This window comes from Aulonocara stuartgranti (genome assembly GCF_965226115.1).
Source record: "Aulonocara stuartgranti genome assembly, chromosome: 12".
NCBI classification, from domain to species: domain Eukaryota; kingdom Metazoa; phylum Chordata; class Actinopteri; order Cichliformes; family Cichlidae; genus Aulonocara; species Aulonocara stuartgranti.
The window spans coordinates 979,678-999,477 of record NC_138948.1 but is presented as its reverse complement, the minus strand read 5'-3'; the positions used below and the strand labels follow the sequence as shown (position 1 = coordinate 999,477).

The 19,800-nt window shown below is 46.1% G+C and overlaps 2 protein-coding genes across 7 annotated transcripts in view; both read right to left on the bottom strand.

Moving 5' to 3' along the window:
- Positions 1 to 3,203: 3,203 nt before the first annotated feature.
- On the bottom strand, positions 3,204 to 9,885 carry tti2 (TELO2 interacting protein 2). Of its 4 annotated transcripts, none has more exons than XM_082556029.1 (10): positions 9,418 to 9,885; positions 7,868 to 8,360; positions 7,587 to 7,774; positions 7,216 to 7,276; positions 6,577 to 6,705; positions 6,403 to 6,495; positions 6,145 to 6,332; positions 5,088 to 5,231; positions 4,797 to 4,956; positions 3,204 to 4,282 (listed from the first exon to the last, which is right to left on the bottom strand). In XM_082556029.1, exons 1-10 carry the CDS (start codon positions 9,438 to 9,440, stop codon positions 4,196 to 4,198), a joined length of 1,566 nt encoding a protein of 521 aa, XP_082412155.1. In that variant the 5' UTR covers positions 9,441 to 9,885; the 3' UTR covers positions 3,204 to 4,195. The 4 variants fall into 4 exon arrangements, with proteins under 4 accessions (XP_082412155.1, XP_082412156.1, XP_082412157.1 ...); XM_082556030.1 differs by having other exon boundaries at positions 7,216 to 7,273; positions 9,418 to 9,884; XM_082556031.1 differs by having other exon boundaries at positions 7,587 to 7,756; positions 9,418 to 9,883.
- Positions 9,886 to 11,803: 1,918 nt separating this feature from the next.
- Positions 11,804 to 19,800, bottom strand: part of c5 (complement component 5) — a 39,439-nt gene continuing 31,442 nt past the window's right edge. For 2 of the 3 annotated variants that reach the window (XM_082553380.1, XM_082553379.1), the window contains 7 exons: positions 19,364 to 19,466; positions 19,213 to 19,287; positions 18,956 to 19,061; positions 18,290 to 18,373; positions 18,118 to 18,207; positions 12,457 to 12,549; positions 11,804 to 12,248 (listed from right to left, as the gene is read on the bottom strand). In XM_082553380.1, the coding sequence (XP_082409506.1) occupies positions 11,899 to 12,248; positions 12,457 to 12,549; positions 18,118 to 18,207; positions 18,290 to 18,373; positions 18,956 to 19,061; positions 19,213 to 19,287; positions 19,364 to 19,466 (901 nt within the window). In that variant the 3' untranslated portion in view covers positions 11,804 to 11,898. The remainder of the gene's footprint in view (positions 12,249 to 12,456; positions 12,550 to 18,117; positions 18,208 to 18,289; positions 18,374 to 18,955; positions 19,062 to 19,212; positions 19,288 to 19,363; positions 19,467 to 19,800) is intronic. The other variant, XM_082553381.1, reaches the window with a different exon arrangement.

The window sequence follows — 19,800 nt, the reverse complement described above, 5'->3', positions numbered from 1 at the left end:
CCACAGACACAGAGGCTACAGGTGCAGAGACTTTGTCTGCTGAGCAGTGTTGGTCAAGTTACTTGAAAAAAGTAATCAGTAACTAATTACCAATTACTTCCCCAAAAAAGTAATCCCATTACTTTACTGATTACTTATTTTCAAAAGTAATTAATTACTTAGTTACTTAGTTGCACATCCCAGCATATAACATATTTTTTTTTTGTGTTTACACTCAGTCTTTCAAATAGATGCAAGTAAAACACAGCAGAACATAAATAAAGTCAAAGACTCAGCGGTGCTGTTGCTCTATTTTCACCTGTAAAGCAGGAGTGGGGTAGGCGGAGGTTTACCCTGGTGCAGGTGTGCCGCGGTCAGTGGAAGAATCCGCGAGTTTCTCTGTGAGTTTCCCATTACGTCGTAGCTACTCGGTGCTTGTTGGAAGTTTAGGGGTTTTTTTCGCTGTAAAAAGAAGTTTTCTTCCCACGCACAGCGGACACTAATGTTTTTGTCCCTTTTTATGGAATCAAACTCAAAGTAAGGTCAGTACTTCCACGCTTTAAACGCTGCACGCTCACACTCTCTGCACTCGATATGTGATCCATTGTTGATCTGCACACAGCTGTTGTCACGAACGTCGCACTCGCTTACGTCACTGTCATGAGACATTCTCGCAAAAAAATCACGGTTTTAGTAACGCAGTAACGCAGCGTTCCTACGGGAAAGTAACGGTAATCTAATTACCGTTTTTGCAATAGTAATCCCTTACTTTACTCGTTACTTGAAAAAAGTAATCGGATTACAGTAGCAGAAATGGGCAGTAACGCGTTACTGCCCATTTCTGCTGCTGAGGTCTGAGTGCAGACCAGTGCTGCGAGCCCTTTAAACCAGAACCTGCCCCCAGTCTGAAGTCTCCTCCAATCACAACACGAGACACGCTGATGAAAACGTTTATTCGGAGACAGAAACGGCAGTGCTAGCTCACTGCTAATGCGTTCATGTGAATTCACCTGATATAAACTTTATATAAACTGTAGACACAAGTCATTGCAGAACAGAAGCTGTTATCACTGCGGCCGCCTGCAGTGCTGCGTCATCACTTCCTGTCCAGCACAGAGCCACATGCTGTTCTCGAGGCTCAGACAGGAAGTGGAAGATGTCTACGGCCGCAGCAGGAGACCTTTGAGGTTCTTCTTTTCTGTGTTTATTCACCTGTCTGCATGTAATCATTAGTTATTATTCATCTGTGGCTCTGTCCCACAGCGGGTCTTTGTCCTGTCACCCCGCCCCTCCCTGAGCCTGGTTCTGCTGCAGGTTTCTTCCTGTTTCCTTCCCACGGTCACTAAGTGCTTGTTCGTTGGGGGTCGTCTGATTTTGGGGTTCTCTCTGTATTATTCTCACCCGTCTGACTGACGCCTACTGTCATCGTCCTGCTGGTGACTTTGAAACACTGAGGCCATGGATGACCTCTGTGACCCCGAGGTGCTTACATCAGGGCTGAAGGATGAAGAGATCCTTAGCCCGAGTCATCAGAGTAAAACCAGCTGCAGTGCACCATGGGTAGTTTGCTGGTTCCGGGTTTATGAGGAGCGATCACACTACACCCGTCCGTATGTGATGACTCCTAATCTATGAGCTTTTCCCTTCAGTGTCACAGGCACTGATTAGCCCGGGTCAAAGGTCAGCTGTTTTAATGAAAGCCTGCAGTAGGGGTGGGTCTAGAGATTTTGACTATGCCGCTCTACCGCGATAGCGCATGTTGATGGTGTCATCAAGCTGCGCTTCTTTTGGTCGAAAGTAGGGCAGGGCGATATGGCCAAAAATATTTATCTCGATATAGATTTGAAAATTGGCGATAACGATATAACTGACGATATAATTGATGCGAGACAAAATGCAACTCCACAACTTTGCTAGCGCAAAAAACCCATCCATTTATTTTCACTTAAACAAGCAGCTGTTTTTATGTGCATTAAACCTATATAAACATTTAACAGTGCAAATGCAAATTCCTTACTGACAGCTTAACCAAAGGCATTTCCAGTAGAAATGTGCTGACATATCCTGAGCATAACCATGTATAATATCCACTGAAGTTAAAAAGAGGAGCTTTGCTACATTAAACTGCAGTGTGCCAAATAAAAAAGTCAAATACGTATTTTTCAGACCATAAGCTGCTCGGGATTAAAAGACACAAGAAACAAAGCAGTCAGATAAATCAAACTTTATTCAACTCGTTCTTCTTGCTTCCTCCACTTCTGTACCATTGATTCATTAATGCTGTATTCTATCACAGCTGCTCTATTCCCATGTTGTTGCAGTATATTAATGACTAACCTCGTATTGTGGATGGATTATCTCAGTTGTTCTCCTGACTGAAGTTTGGTCCGTTTACAGCATCCTGCCATGCGACTGTATTTGTCTCTAACTATCAGGAACCTTCACGTTAACTTTTATCGAGTGGAAAACAAGTTAGCGTTCATCCTCCAGCTTCACTGTTTATGTTATGCTAACATAGCTGTGTCGCTAGCGATCACGTAGCACATCATTGTATACCAGCTAGCCCAACTTCAGTAACCCTACAAACGTCACTGCTGTTTAGTTTAAAGTCTTCATTTATGTTGGAAGTGATAGCAGAGCTGTACGTTTGAATTTTCTCAGTCAGAACATGCTGTATCATGCTTAGGTGGAAGCCAGCGAGCTAACTTCCTGCTAACTTCTAACTCCGTTAAATGTAATAAATTCTGTTTTCATGGATTTTTAACTCTCAGTGATGCTGCAGTGTTCGTTTGACTTTGGGACCTGAAATAGACGGAGTTTAGGACCCAGATTACTCCACGAGGCTCCTGACTACGGCAGCCGTAATGCTCCAACAATCCATCCAGCGGTGCGGCTTCATAGCTTTGCAAAGTCGCACTAAAACATTTGTCAGATTTTTTAGCACCGTGCACATAAAATCAGTTCGAGGTCAGTGAGCACAACCAGATTTCATACATAAGGCGCTCTGTCGATTTTTGAGTCAATTAAAGGATTTTAAGTGCGCGTAAAATACGTTATACAGAAGAAAAGAATATATCGCTATATATATCGTTACCGCACATGTTTCAGATTACACCGTGATATGGATTTTAGGCCATATCACCCAGCCCTTGTCAGGTTATGGCTGTGTGCAGGCAGGAGTGGAAGTAGAAGGACCCAATGTGCAGACACTCAGAGGCGGAAAGTAACTCAAAACTCAGCTTTTATTGCTGGATGGCAAAAGGTGGCAAACGTAACAAAAATCCAAAATCCAAATAAACTTACATGACCAGGCAGATGGAACACACAGCATAAATGAGAGTAGATCACGACACAGACACAAAGAAACACAGGGCTCAAATACACAGAGGGAGCAATCAGGGAATGGGTAACAGGAGGGAAACACAGCTGGGGCAAATCAGGCCTAACGAGACAAGGGGAAGCAAAACCAGACACATTAACATCAGACATGGACTTTCAAAGTAAAACAGGAAACATAACACAGACTCACGGGCAGGCACTATAACAAAGGGAACAGAGACGTGGGACCAGGGCAGACACAGACACTGACTGGATGTGGGGATACAGCAGACAGGGGAGACAGCAACTATGGAACACAGACAGAAAACCAGAACACTAAAACTCTAACCAAACCCCACCCAGAGAACCTAAACTAAGAATGATCCTAAAACCCGTAAAGCAAAGCTAGAATATAATGAAATAACAAAATCAAAGAACCAAAAACACAAAACACTGAGTCAACGACCCAGGGACCCTAACAGCCCTAGCCTGCAGCAGGTTGTGTGCCGTCGCGCCATGATCAGAGTGATGCGATATCGGCGCTCTAACATCATCACAGATCTGTGTCCATCTACAGAGACGAGGATGAAAACAGTCGGCCATGTTTGGTTTTCTCCGCGGAGCCGTTCAAGCCCCACGATGACGTTTATTAATCACATGGTTATGTTACAGAGCGCCGCGTCACAGTCGCACACACGTGAGAGTTCTCAGAGTTCAGTTCTGCGCCGTCAAACCTGTCAGCACACGGCTCTTCAAACTTCCTGTATCCAGATTACTTCCTGTGACGTGCCGTAAGCTTCGCCAACGTGCTGCCGTTTGTCTTTAAACGTTTGCTGAGTGTCAGGAGGCCGCAGCTGCTCGCCGTGGCTCTGAAAGCTCCGCCTCCAGGCTCGCAGCTTCACCTGTCAGTCGCAGTGGCTGCTGTAGCTAGGCAACCAAGCACCTCCAGGCTGCAGCAGCTGCTGTCAACCTCCTGGAGGAGGCGCTGAGAGAGAAACGGATCAGATCAGATTTCTGAGTTTGTGGCGTCGGTACAATCAATAATTTACACTGATCGATTATCTATCGCTACAACCAGCATGCAAACTCCACCCCCTCCACATTAAACAGCAGCTTTTCAAGTTCATCTGAGAGACTCAGAGGGGAAACTCAAAACAGGAAGGGGTTGGCCAGATGTTAAGCAAGGATAACACTTTCAAATTAAGAGCATGAAGGTTCAGTGTAAACACACTTGAGTGTGCAACACGTTTCTGTCCTCATAATTTTATCAAATCAGCTTCACACGACAGCAAAAAGAGCACAGAACACGCTGACACACGCCAGTACTCTGATTACTCTGAGGCCTTTAATGTAATCTGATAATAAATATGAATATTAATAAGAAAACATATATTACAATATTCATTCATGACAAATAAACAGGAGGCTACGACTCAGATTACAAGAGGAAACACTGCAGGATGATGACATCATGAAGCGTCACGCAACAGGTGACTCACCTGCACGTGTCCGTGTGAGGCGGCGTCCAGCAGCCGGAGGCAGGCGGCGCTTTCATCCATCAGCTGCCGTCTGAGCGAATCACAGAGCTCCGAGTCCGAGGAGACGTCAACCATCAGCCGCAGCAAGCAACGCAGCAACACGTCGACACGACACGCCATCCTGACGAGGGGAAACACATGAGCACGTCATACGGGACGGTCCAACGCCATCAGGACAGGAAGTAAGTAAAAGCTTCAAACTCGCAGCCGTGTGTGAGCGTGCGCGTGTGTCTGTGTGATCGTGTCCGTTACCGTGGCCACGCCGCTCTGGTCGTCTTCTGCAGCGCCTCCAGCATCCTCAGCCGGTTCGCCTCCTCAGGTGGGTCTCTGACCTCCAGGTACCCGAGCACCACCCGCTCTAGCCGCCACAGGTGTCTGCACACAGCCACGCCCACCCTGCACACACACACACAGGTGTGTATTCATATCCTTGTGGGGACATCTCATTGACATATGTTTTTCTTAGCTGCTTCCAGTAACCATCACACATGAATGCCCAACCATAACCCGACTGTAACACTAAAACCACAGTTTGGCTTCAGACTCGCGGCGATTCATGCAGCTGGAAAACATTCAAACTGTTCTGAGATCAGATTGAAGCAGCGGCGCCCCCCTGCAGGCAGAACAACAACGAGCTCTGAACCCAAAGTCTGATTATCTACAAATTCATAAAAGACTTTTCTGTTTTAATCACAGCTGAGTCATCAAAGCACGACTGAAAACATTTAATTAAAACTGAAAAAAAAGAATCATTACAGACGCTAAAAAATACACGCATTTATCATTTCTACATTATTTAATAAATAATTTAATGTATTATAAGTGGGTTTATTATTTACATACAAATGTTTTTCTATAGTAACAGGTAAAAATACATTATCAATAAAATATACCACTTCACAGTAATTAATGTAACCTGTAGCATCTTATATTAAATAGGAAATCATGAAATTATGATTAAATATATTTAAAGTAAAATGAAACAAATTACTCATAATTTAATGTGATGAGCCATATATAGTATAGATATAAAAATATACAAATAATTAAAAATTAAAACGTTTATATTTGTCATTCATAATTAATTATACAAAAATACAAATATAATTTATTAAAAACATTTTAGATACAATCAACATAAACTTTAACACTTTAGTACAATATCGTGAACTCATAATAACAATAAATGTGATCATTACAATGAACAGATAATATTAATAAAGAGTTTGTTTAATGTGTCACATTTTCATCCAGATAAATTAAATCACTGATGCTTCCATAGTAACCAAAGGTCAAAGGTCAAACCCACCTGTCGATGTACGCCGGCAGAGCAGCAGCATAGACGCGCCGTAGCACCACCTTGTTCTCCGCCTCCATGTGGGTCAGCATGAGACGCAGCACGTCGTCATGGCGACACGGCTTCCTGCGGGAGGAGGTGGAAGAGGAGGGGGGCTTCTCCAGAACCACCAGCAGGTCCAAGAGGCAGGACAGGACCAGCTGGGTGGGAGGGGGCGGGGTCAGTGACGTGTCATCAGACAGAGACAGAGTCTGTGTGTGTGTGTGCTACCTGGATGACGGCGGCCTCAGTCCTGTACAGGTGTTTGAATAACGCCTCATAAAGAACCTCGGCTCTGTTGAACTGATGCAGCTCTGCAGGCGGCTAAAGACACAAACACACACACATACCATCATCATCCAATGCCAGACACGACGCTGAGTGTGTGTGTGTGCATGTTTTTACCGTGTTGAGCACGATATGGTGCAGACAGCGAACTCCCAGCATGCAGTTCTCCAGTCTGTGGTGGTCACTGAAGAGGAGGGAGGGGGGAAGGAGGCGGGACAGGTGAGGTGAGAGTCCTGGGCGGGTCACCTGCACCAAAACACCAACACACAGGTGAAGACAGAGCACCTGATGGGTCAATCAGCTCCAACCTGTTTCACAGAGGAACTACTTTCTGTCCACTGTCTCCATCCGCCAGCCAAAAGATACGCAGCGAGATGGGAGGGCCGTTTGCCTCCCGTCAGGCTTTATCCTGCTCAGCGATGCGGCTGGCAGATGGAGACAGTAGAAAGGAAATAGTTCCTACATGGAGGCTGGAGAAGAAGGTGTGTATGAGAATGAAGCGCACTTCATAAAAGACACCTGCCTCACCGCAGTCCTACACTTCTGCCTTCACAGTCTCACCTGTTCGGACCATACCACCCTCACAGGTAAGCGGGGGACGATCAAAGCATAAGCAACCAAAAATATCTTTAAACACGGGTTGAAGGGGGAGCCTGGCTCCTGCTGACCTCTTGCAAACTTATCTCATTCAACATCTTCAAGTGGCATCGAGAACGCTCCAGAGAAGAGCAGAAAGGGGTCAAAGGTCAAACTGACCTGCAGAAGACTCCAGGCAAACACCAGCTTCACGGCTTCACAGCGCTGCCACGAGTCCCTGCTCACACACACACAGACACTTAAATATTCAACAAACTTGTTTTTGTCTTTTAATCACAGAAAAAATAACGAGCTAGCCAATCACACAAACACAGTTTGAACCAAGTGGAGCTCAGAGCACTGAACACGCATGTTTTAGAATTTCATGTGAGGACGTTTGTACAGAGCAGACATCCCTGCACTCTCTGTGGGGAGAAGGCCAAGGTCCTCACAATGTGGCTGTTCCATCAGGGACTGGTCCTCCTAAGTGATGGAAGGCAAGTGTACACACACACACACACACACACACACACACACACACACACTCTCACTTGGTGAGCTGTGGCTGCAGGATGTCCAGGACTCCTCCCAGAATCCCTCTGCTCCCCTCCGTGTCCCCAGCCAGCAGGTGGGCGGAGTCTCTCCACCCTCCTGCACTCAGCAGCGTCTCCAGCAGGCCGCATGCTGCTGCTCTGGAGGCGGAGCTAGTCCACACCTGATCCTGATGAACAAAAGCACACTGGAAATCAAACAGCTGTCAGTGAATGCATCACGGGGTCAGACAGGAAGTACCTGTGCTGCAAAGGTGCATGTTTGATGTTTGCAGACTCACCTGGAAATGTGTGACAGCAAACACGCAGGTGGGTGGAGCAACAGCAAGTAGCAGACTGGTTGTCCGTTCTCTGGCCTCGCCCCCTTTCCGCCTGTCACCCAGAGTTGTTAGCAGAGCCGTGAGAGCGGCACACACCGCCGCTGCCTGTGTGGGGATGCTCTGATAGGCCGCAGCGCTCAGAGGGCTGCAGTCATCCTCACAGAGCGGCAGAGCAGCACAGCCAATCAGAGCACTGATCAGAGAGACATATGCTGCTTCAAGCTCCGCCCACCTACTGTCCTGGCTGGCTGGAGAGAACAGCCAGTCAGATCCAGCGTACTGGAAAAGCTGCTTTATTTGAGCAATCAGAGAGTGGGATTTAGGACAGGAACCAATCAGCTTCACCCTCAGCTGAGAAAGGAGCTCTGTGATTGGAGGAGGAGAGGAAGGGGACTGCTCCTCTGAGGAGGAGGAGGAGAGATGAAGGTCATGAAGTAAAGTGGAGAGCTCCATCCTGCACGAGAGAGAAAAGGAAAACGTCACAATCTGTGACTCACCTCCAACATTCTCCACAAGCTTTTATTTGAAAGGGCTTCCCACATATTCAGTACCGCGTGCTTCCACCAGGGGCACTGTGACCTCTAAGCTGGGGTCAGGTGATCTGCAGCTGCTGTGAGGCCATAGGTGACCAGATGGGATGAAGGTGGAGCTGGGGTGAACCCAAGCAGACACCTGTCAGTCAAAGAGGCCACTCCCCTAATTATGCTACCTTTAACCTAATCGATGCCTCAGTCTTTAACCCTGTCTAATACCTGGGTTTGGTATGTCCAAAAGCAGGATCATGATCTAACAGTAAACAACAACCTCACCTTACTACACCTGAGACAGGTGACCTGTAGGGCCGAGGCATTGTCTTTTACAGGTGTAGCATACCTACATGCTACACCGCAGCTCCATCGCAGCTTTCAGACTGTTATGGGTTTTTTGTTTTGTTTTGAAATCAGCCACGCTTTACGAGGAGGATGAAGCTCGTCTTTGAGCTCCTTGTTGGAGTCTTTCTGGCTCCTCCGTGGTTGCATTTCTTCTTCTGCTGTTTTATTGTGGCTGTGTGGCTCAGCAGCAGCCATGTTTCTGTCTGTGATCAGCTGATGGACACTAAAACTCTTCCTCAGATTTAATCAAAAACATTAAAGACTGCTCCACTTGGCTCTATTTTTCTATTTTATTATCATATGCAGCGTTCAGCTGGAGTGCCTGTAGCTATGGTTACTGTACAGGTGAGGACACACCTGTCTCTGCTGGCTTTAACATCAGTCACGGGCAGAGTTTGCACCTGCACACGTCAGTAAAGCGGGAAACCCTGACCTGTGCGCGCGCAGGTACTCGTGCAGTAGAAGCACACCTGCTGCACCTCAGAAACCTGAGCGCGAGGCTCACCTGCACCAACACTCCCACTAAAAATCAATCCCCGCGCGGACAGCCGTGACGTCTGTTAGCTGTGTAGTCTGAGCCGGCCTGATTAACAGATAACCGATTAATCGATGGTTTTTCGTTAAATGAGTGAAACTGACCTGAGAGCGGCTTCAGTCCTCATTCAAATTTACGTTAATTTTACAGGAAAGCAGCAGCGCGTGCACCCACACCCGCGGACTGTTTACGGGTACGAGCGGTGTGCCTGCAATAGGCTTCCGGCTGGGAACAAGCTGCACGTGAAAGGTTCCTGGCCCTGCTCTGAGCTTTAGTGCTGCCTGGGAGTTCGGTCCAACGGTGGAGCCGCGTTCCCCGTGACCTTACAAACACGTCCATGTGTGTTACGTTAAATCTGACACCGACTACATGAACTCCGTGGGCTCTGCCTCCGTTTTCCCACAGGGGAAATCCCTGCATCAGCTGATCGCCTGAAACGCTCTTCTTCAGAACAGGCTTCACTCCTGCGGCCGTCCGAGTGGATCTGAGATTAAAGGTGAGGCGGGCGGAGGCGGGGTTTCCTGTGATGGCCAAATGAAGCTTTCTGAAGCTTGTGTTGAAAAACGGCTCATTACTCGAAGCTTTTCAACAGAGTCCACTCTGGTGACATCTGCTGGCCAAAAATACGAAGAGCAGCTTGAATCTACAAAATCAAATGTACTGCTTCATTATGACGGAACACTCCGCAGAGTGAGGTTCTGTCTGATATTGGGCTGCCGTTGTGTTGCTTTGAACATGTATTTTTTGGGGTGAAAAACCACGTCTATTTGTTTAATAGTTTTCCTTCTTTAAACATGTGCCATGGTGTGGTCTTTCTTTGCTTGTGACTTATTGCTTGTGAAATATATATAATATACAAATAATAATGTAAAACACATAATGGAGGATGCTTCTGCTGTGAGGTCCTGCATCCATGTACTTATGCAATTAATCCCTGGACAGCTGGAAAGGTATTTTATAAATAATATTATATTTGACCATTTTTTTTATTCATATTTGTGATCTGGGGGTAGAATTGATTGTGAACTGGAAAGGGAAAATGCTTATGAACTTGTAAAGTAAAAACATGATGCATCACGATGTGTGAGCAGCTTCAAACAAGGTCATCCTGTTCTTATTTAAGAAGAGGATTTGTTCCTCTGTGCGATGGCCGAGTCTGTTTGTCTCTCCTGCCTCAGAGAAAATGCTCTCACATGGAACAGAAGACGCTGGAGAGATGCAGGAGTACGGTCTCCCTCGGTCCCACAGACTATCAGCTAAAAAGAATAAACAAATTAATTTGCTGCACATTTTGTAGAATAACATTTTAAATATTTTTTTGTTATATTACATTTAAAGAGTCAAATGAAAGTCTTTCTAACATTATTTTATGATATTAATATTATGAAAAACAGATTTTTGTTTTGACATTGTAAGTTTCTCATGTTTTAAGATAAAATAAACGAACACAAAACAAAATCAAACAACAAGAACACAAAGCTGGCAAACCCACCCGGCTGACCAAACTCAACTCAAAATTCTCCCACAGACAGAACCTCGTCTCTTCCTCGCTGCCTCCGTATCTCCCAGTCGAATGATCAGTGGTTTGCTGTCTCTTACCACCAAAACACTCCACAAATCTCGTGAATGATTCACTTTCTTACAAACCACTGAATCAGTTAGGTTGTAAATGAAGCTTCGGGCGTCACTGATCACGTGACTCAGGCCAAGCGAATCAAGCCTCGACACAGAGCTTCTGAAGCAGTGTGTTCGTTTTTGTTACACATGCACCGGAGCTTCAAGCAAGCCATCACTACCTGTTACTGTCCTGGGATCAGCAGCTTTCTGTTAAATGTGGTTTGCTGTGTGCTTTATTACACTTTAGTGTTTGGTCTGCTGACGGAGCTGCACCTCAACCCCACCTGTGAGGAAGCCTGAGGATGAAGAGCTCAGAAGCACGAAGCAGCCAATCTGCACCTTTCTCTGATTTTTTAAATATATTTTTTTCTGATTACTGTTTATTGCGGCACAGTTGGTGTGAAGCACCCACGATGTCGTTGTACATGTACAATGACAGTAAAGGGCTATTCTATTCTATTCTATTCTATTCTATTCTATTCTTATGCTCAACTGGAGAGATGACAGCACCTACATCCACCACCACTGAGTAAATACTTGTTACTGTACTTAAGGAGCATCTTCACCTGAACATCAACAAGGACGGGATGAGTGTGTGTGTGTGTGTGTATCATGTTTACATATCTTTGTGGGGACCATCAGCCCTTATGGGGACAAAGTGCCGTCCCTGCAAGTTTGAAAGCATCTTTGAAACTCAAAGTGTGGTTTTAGTGTCAGAGTTACAGTCAGGTTATGGTCAGGCATTCAGTTTTGATGGTTAGGGTACACGACTAGGGAAAGCATTATGTCAATTAGATGTCCTCACTGAGACATGAAAACAAGTATAAGTGTTTGTTTGTTTATCAGACCTCAGAGGGCTTCTTTGACCTTTATTGAACTTTATTATTTATTCCAATCTGAAGTGACAGAAACATTCAAACTCTGAATGAAGAAAGACTCCACCCCTCAGTGTGACATCACAGTGACATTCAGCTGCAGGCCGATATCTGCAGGTTCAGGGCAAAGTCCTCCAGCTGGGAAATGTAGTCCATACACTCAGGAGAACTACAGTCTGTCGGCCACAGCTCCAACACGGCCTCCGAGTCCAGAGGGAGGCGATACCTGTAACACGAGCACACAAGCTCAGCCTCGGCCAATCGCGAAGAGCGACAGGTGACACAGAGAGAAAGGGATACTGACTTGTAGTTGTTGTCAAGCGTGACCTCTGACCCACTGGCTCCCATCAGCAGGTACTGTCTGTTGTTCTGGATGTCCATGTCGCTGCAGGTCGCCTTCTTCACCAGATCCACCACGGTCCCAAACCTCACGCCCTCAAAATCTGCAGCAGGCGAGGAAAAACCACAGAAGAAGAAGATTTCACTTCACAGTGCAAAAGTGTTAAGATGTGCTTAAAGGATCCAACGGCTGCTCCATCACTCCCACCACGGTCGGCACAGTTTCATCAAAACCAGCCGGACGCAGAGCCGATCGTGACGTTCGGGCTCTAACGCAGCTGTCTGACAGCTTTCAGAGTCCTGTCAGCTCACCTTTATCTGTGTTCTTGATGACTTCATCTACGGTGGCTGTGTAGGTCATAAAGTCGCCTTCTGCTGCTGACTTCGTCACCGTCACCTTGTACGCTGCGGCAGAAACACAGACACAGTGTGAGCAGCTTCAAACAGTCAGGCAGTGAGCTCAGATCACCGAGCTCCTGCACTCAGACGGGAACATCGAATGTGAGTGAAGTTGGCCCCCCACCTTCTTCAAATCCAACAAAAGTGGTATCAAACGTTTGTGCTCATTTGTGCTGAAAAATTTTTCGTGTGTGCTGCTATCATTTCAAAAATATTAATAAAGTCTTGATGCGTGCTCAATCATCCAGGTAAGTAAATTCCAAAAGGTTGATTCTGTTCATCTGGATATTTTCAGTGGGACAAACGTTTCGTCATCATCCAGGTGACTCCTTCAGTCTCAGCTGACTGCAGGTTTCTCCAACCTTATAAACAGGACATTTGCATAGTGAAGGAAACTAGCACCACTGAATGAACAATGTGCTGGGGGGTTAGTTCCATGATTGTTAGTATGGAAATTCTTTTGACCATTGATCAATGACAACTAATCAAAGACACAGATTCTCAAATGGCCATGAGTACCATTCACAGAAAGTGGGGAATGGCTGCAATCACAGCATTGACAGATGGTGACAGATGTACCCTTGGGCCCCCCTTCTTGATTCAGAGATGGTCAGCATCCTGACAGCCCGATGGACGAAGCTGTCTCTCAGTCTGTGTGCTCTGGCCCGGAGGCTCCTCAGTGTCCTTCCTGATGGCAGCAAACTGAAGACGCTGTTGAAGGGATGAGTGGAGTCACCTGTAATGGAGAGGACCTTCCGGATGAGGCAGGCGCAGTAGATCTCCTGGGGAGGGAGGCAAGAGAGGTCCCCACAATCCTCTCGGCTGCTCTCACTACCCGTTGTCATTTTTTTCCTGCAGGACCCAGTGCAGGAGTCATACCACACAGTGATGCAGCTGGTGAGGATGCACTCAACTGTGCCTCTGTAGAAGGTGCTCATAATGGGGGTTGGATCTCTTGCTATGGGTCAGCAGAGTGAAGAGAATTATTATGTGCGTAATTATTCAGCCCCTTTGGTCTGAGTGCAGTCAGTTGCACATAGATGTTGCCTGATGAGTGCTAATGACTAAACAGAGTGCACCTGTGTGTAATCTAATGTCAGTACAAATACAGCTGCTCTGTGACGGCCTCAGAGGTTGTCTAAGAGAATATTGGGAGCAACAGCACCATGAAGTCCAAAGAACACACCAGACAGGTCAGGGATAAAGTTATTGAGAAATTTAAAGCAGGCTTAGGCTACACAAAGATTTCCCAAGCCTTGAACATCCCACGGAGCGCCGTTCAAGCCATCATTCAGAAATGGAAGGAGTCTGGCACAACTGTAAACCTACCAAGACAAGGCCGTCCACCTAAACTCACAGGCCGAACAAGGAGAGCGCTGATCAGAAATGCAGCCAAGAGGCCCATGGTGACTCTGGACGAGCTGCAGAGATCTACAGCTCAGGTGGGGGAATCTGTCCATAGGACAACTATTAGTCGTGCACTGCACAAAGTTGGCCTTTATGGAAGAGTGGCAAGAAGAAAGCCATTGTTAACAGAAAACCATAAGAAGTCTTGTTTGCAGTTTGCCACAAGCCATGTGGGGACACAGCAAACATGTGGAAGAAGCTGCTCTGCTCAGATGAGACCAAAATGCAAAACGCTATGTGTGGAAAACTAACACTGCACATCACTCTGAACACACCATCCCCACTGTCAGATATGGTGGTGGCCAGAGATGGGCAGTAACGCGTAACGCGTTACTGTAATCTGATTACTTTTTTCAAGTAACGAGTAAAGTAAGGGATTACTATTGCAAAAACGGTAATTAGATTACCGTTACTTTCCCGTAGGAACTCTGCGTTACTGCGTTACTAAAACCGTGATTTTTTGCGAGAATGTCTCATGACAGTGACTTAAGCAAGTGCGACGTTCGTGACAACAGCTGTGTGCAGATCAACAGTGGATCATATATCGAGTGCGGGAGACATTAGTGGTCCGCTGTGCGTGGGAAGAAAACTTCTTTTTACAGCGAAAAAACCCCTAAACTTCCGAGCAAGCACCGAGTAGCTACGACGTAATGGGAAACTCACAGAGAAACTCGCGGATTCTTCAACTGACCGCGGCACACCTGCACCAGGGTAACCCTCCGCCTGCCCCACTCCTGCTTTACAGGTGAAAATAGAGCAACAGGACCGCTGAGTCTTTGACTTTATTTATTTTCTGCTGGGTTTTACTTGCATCTATTTGAAACACTGAGTGTAAACACACAAAATATTTTATTTTATGAGCTGGAATGTGCAGAAAATAGGTTTAAATGTTAAACTAATTTCTTCCAGTCAGAGAATGTTGCATATAATTAAATTTTTTGCTTGATGCATAAAGTTAAAAGATTAAAACTAATAAAACAAGTTTTAAAAAAAGAGACTTTTCCATTTGATTACATTTTGTATGATGGATTATGCAGAAAAAGTAGAATTGGGTTGAAAGATCTATCGCTTTATCACCTCTTCAGGTTGTAAATCGTGTTTTTAAAAAGTAACTAAGTAACTAAGTAATTAATTACTTTTGAAAATAAGTAATCAGTAAAGTAACGGTATTACTTTTTTGGGGAAGTAATCAGTAATTAGTTACTGATTACTTTTTTCAAGTAACTTGACCAACACTGGTGGTGGCAGCATCATGCTCTGGGGGTGCTTCTCTTCAGCAGGGACAGGGAAGCTGGTCAGAGATGATGGGAAGATGGATGGAGCCAAATACAGGGCAATCTTGGAAGAAAACCTCTTGGAGTCTGCAGGAGACTGGGGCGGAAGTTCACCTTCCAGCAGGACAGCGACCCTAAACATAAAGCCAGGGCAACGATGGGATGGTTTAAAACAAAACTTTGCAGTTATTTATTTGTAAAAAATGTTTGGAATCATGTATGATTTTCGTTCCACTTCTCACGTGTGCACCACTTTGTGTTGGTCTTTCACCTGGAATTCCAATAACATTGATTCATGTTTGTGGCTGTAATGTGACAAAATGTGGGAAAGTTCAAGGGGGCCGAATACTTTTGGAAGCCACTGTAACTGGCTGCTAGATTTCTTGACATGAAGACAGCAGACAGTACGGGTCGGCAGCGACACCTCCATCCCAAGATCACTGAATACGGGGACTCCTCAAGGATGTGTGGTGAACCGCCTTCTCTTCACTCTGCTGACCCACGACTGCACACCATCACACAGCTCCAACCTTTTCATCAAGTTGCAGACAAAACAACTGTGGTAGGTCACATCAGCAACAATGATGAGATCTACTACAGGGGTGAAGTTAACCATCTGGCAGAGTGGTGCAGCTACAACAACCTGTCCCTGAATGTGGAGAAGACCAACAGCGACTCTACTTCCTCTGCAAACTGAGAAGCGCAAGAGATCCAACCCCCATTATGAGCACCTTCTACAGAGGCACAGTTGAGTGCATCCTCACCAGCTGCATCACTGTGTGGTATGACTCCTGCACTGGGTCCTGCAGGAAAAAAATGACAACGGGTAGTGAGAGCAGCCGAGAGGATTGTGGGGACCTCTCTTGCCTCCCTCCCCAGGAGATCTACTGCACCTGCCTCATCCGGAAGGTCCTCTCCATTACAGGTGACTCCACTCATCCCTTCAACAGCGTCTTCAGTTTGCTGCCATCAGGAAGGACACTGAAGAGCCTCCGGGCCAGAGCACACAGACTGAGAGACAGCTTCATCCATCGGGCTGTCAGGATGCTGACCATCTCTGAATCAAGAAGGGGGGCCCAAGGGTACATCTGTCACCATCTGTCAATGCTGTGATTGCAGCCATTCCCCACTTTCTGTGAATGGTACTCATGGCCATTCGAGAATCTGTGTCTTTGATTAGTTGTCATTGATCAATGGTCATAAGAATTTCCATACTAACAATCATGGAACTAACCCCCCAGCACATTGTTCATTCAGTGGTGCTAGTTTCCTTCACTATGCAAATGTCCTGTTTATAAGGTTGGAGAAACCTGCAGTCAGCTGAGACTGAAGAAGTCACCTGGATGATGACGAAACGTTTCACCCACTGAAAATATCCAGATGAACAGAATCAACCTTTTGGAATTTACTTACCTGGATGATTGAGCACGCATCAAGACTTTATTAATATTTTTGAAATGATAGCAGCACACACGAAAAATTTTTCAGCACAAACGAGCACAAACGTTTGATACCACTTTTGTTGGATTTGAAGAAGGTGGGGGGCCAACTTCACTCACATCTCTACTTTCAAGATTAGGCTTCAAACTTTCCTTTTTGCTAAAGCATATAGTTAGGGCTGGACCAGGTGACCCTGAATCCTCCCTTAGTTATGCTGCGATAGACGTAGGCTGCTGGGGGATTCCCATGATGCACTGGGTGTTTCTTCTTCACTCACTATGTGTTAACAGACCTCTCTGCACTGAATCACACTTGTTATTAACCTCTGTCTCTCTTCCACAGTATGTCTTTATGCTGTCTTCCTTCTCTCTCCCCAACCAATCACAGCCTGGTTCTGTCGGAGGTTTCTTCCTGTTAAAAGGGAGTTTTTCCTTCCCACTGTCGCCAAAGTGCTTTCTCATACCCACATAGCAGACAGGTCTGGCCCGAATCTGGTGTCAAGCTGGCACTGCTGACTGACTGGTGTCATGGCAGAGTGTATGTAAACCAGATGTGGGCCAGGTCTGGCAATGATGCACTATTTATGTTCCTATTTTCCTATTTTAGTTAGAATACCCAAATGTCATGTTGCAATACTGTACTGCTATGGTAGCCAACGTTTCAAATGCAGGTTTGACAGGTTTGTGAGTGTACACTTTATCCAAAACCTAGTGAGGGTTTATTCAGGTTTACCACTCAGTGGCTGTAGGTGAGGAGGTAGAGCAGGTCCCCTACTGATCAGAAGGTTAGTGGTTCAATCCCTGGTTTCTCCAGTCTGCATGTCAAGTGTATGAATGTAATTAGGAAGCATTCAGTTTAGAGAAAGTGTGTGAATGTGGCATGTTGTATAGAGCACTTTGAGTAATCTGGGAGAGTAGAAAAGTGCATATAAGAATCAGTCCATTCACTGTGTGAACAGAGATTCGTCATGTTACTATTGTACTATTGTGTTCCAGCACATGTTGTTATTACATGGCTTGATTGAGGTACACATTAGGCTGACATCTGGGGCCAGAGCTAAAACTGTTCTGGGCCAGCACAGGGCCAGCAGTGTGTCTGCAACTGGCCTTGTGCTGGCCCATGTGTGGGCCACCTCTGGCAAACCAGATCTGGGCCACCAAAGTGCGTCATTCTTCGCGGTATGTGGGCCATGTGTAAGCACATTGTGTGGGCCAGATCCAGGCCAAACCAGTTTTGCTGTGTGGGCAGGGGGTCACATGATTGTTGGGTTTTTCTCTGTATGTATTATTGTAGGGTCTACCTTACAATATAAAGCGCCTTGAGACGACTGTTACTGTGATTTGGGGCTGTATAAATAAAGTTGAATTGAACTCTGAAGCTCCACCTGCACGGGGCTCTGGGGCGGAGCTGGGGTGTAAACGTGGCGTTTTGTTGCGGACGTCGCTCGGCTCACCGTATTTAATGTGAGGCTGACACGTCTCGTTGGTTCGTTTGTCTAGTGTTAGCGTCACGTCCACGTCTCCTCTGTAGGTGGCGCACGCCGCTGCACAATGACATGTGAACAAACACGTTACAAAAACCTTTCACAGGTGACAGAAACCTCAGCCAATCAGACGGCCGACTACCTGTCATGCACTGACACTGTTCGCCCAGACAGAGGCGCTGCAGCTCCTGCTGCTCGTAGGAGAACTGCTTTGTGCACAAACTGCCTGAAAGAGATTAGAAATAAGACTTTATTGTTATTATTCTTCATAGCAGGAAACAAACAGGGACACGATGAATCCAATAGTTCAGGAAAAACGAGGAGCTTTTCCTCACAATGTCCACGTGTTTCCTTCTCAGCTGTAAATAAGCGATGGGAACTTGAATGAACGTGTTTCGAGCTTAAATGGATGGAGCGCTGAAATAACGACACGACGCTCTGCTGCCTCAAAGTTTAACTGAACACAAGACTCGAGCAGCTTTGCATGATTCTCAGTTCAAAATAATCCCTGTTTGTGTCATACTGGGACCTCAGTTCATCCTGTCTGAAACAAGCACTTTTAACACCTCTCTTTAAACCCCTCCCTCACTAAAACCCCACTTCCTTCTGATTGGCCAGCTCTGGATGCCAACTGAATGGCAGCACTCAGTGTCTAAATTTGACGTTTGTAGCAGACGAGTTATTTTTAGAGGTGTTTCTTATGAAGGACTGTAACTGGCAGGAGGCAATAAAAACAGAACAGATACTTTTAATTTGAAAGGATTGAACTTCCATGTTTCCAAACGAGCGACGGGTTTCGGCCTCTCACCTCTGTCCTGGGGCTCGCTGACACTGAACAAGGACTTGGTGGCTCCGGTCACCTTAAACGTGGTCCTAATCCGAAAGCCCACGCACAGAAATATGTCTGAGGGAACCTGGGAGCCAGACAGGAAGTGACAACAACATGTGGAAGATTCAGTTCAATTTTATTTATATAGCACAAAATCACAACAACATTTGCCTTGAGGCAAATGGTGTGTGTGTGTGTGTGTGTGTGTGTGTGTGTGTGTGTGTGTGGTTCCTCACAGAGTCCATCTGGATGATGATGGTGTGCCCCTGGAGCTCGTAGTGGGAGATGATTGGCTGACTGGTGTCCATCAGCTGTGGAATAGCAGTCACTGTGAACACGTTCAGACTCTCTGAGCATCATCAGGCTGATCATCAGAGCTCAGCTCACCTGCTTCAGGTCCTCCAGGTACGCGTCCACACTTGTGGGCAGCTGGATCTTCATCACGGTCAGACTGGACTCGGTGAACACCTCGTTAGGAGGAGGTTTATACCTGAAACACAGGTACATGTCCTCTATGCAACATTCAGTTACTAAACACTTTCCTGCTATCGTGCTTTGATGATGACGACGTGGAAAATTTGAGCGTCCGATTCGTCAGCCTGTCCTCGTTCATGCAGCGTCTACATCACAGCTAACATTGTCCTGTTTCAGAGCAGCTTCCTGTGACTGCGTCAGACACACAGAGTGGACACTTTGGCTTTAACATAAACTTACTGTTGCAGCACCAAAGTGACCTCATGGGTCTCCTGACCCAGCGTTTTGTACTCGTGTGATTTATTCTATGGTTTCTAGTTTTGATCCCTTGCACCTCATGTTTCTCTGTG

What these genes read in the sequence shown, in the direction of transcription:
- tti2 (XM_082556029.1), bottom strand. Translation starts at nt 9,440, where the DNA reads ATGAGGACTGAAGCCGCTCTCAG. An exon ending in CTGCAGCCACAGCTCACCAA is followed by an intron (nt 7,277 to 7,586) that starts GTGAGAGTGTGT and finishes TGTGTGTGTGAG; the next exon opens with CAGGGACTCGTGGCAGCGCT. An exon ending in CTGAGGCCGCCGTCATCCAG is followed by an intron (nt 6,333 to 6,402) that starts GTAGCACACACA and finishes CCTCCCACCCAG; the next exon opens with CTGGTCCTGTCCTGCCTCTT.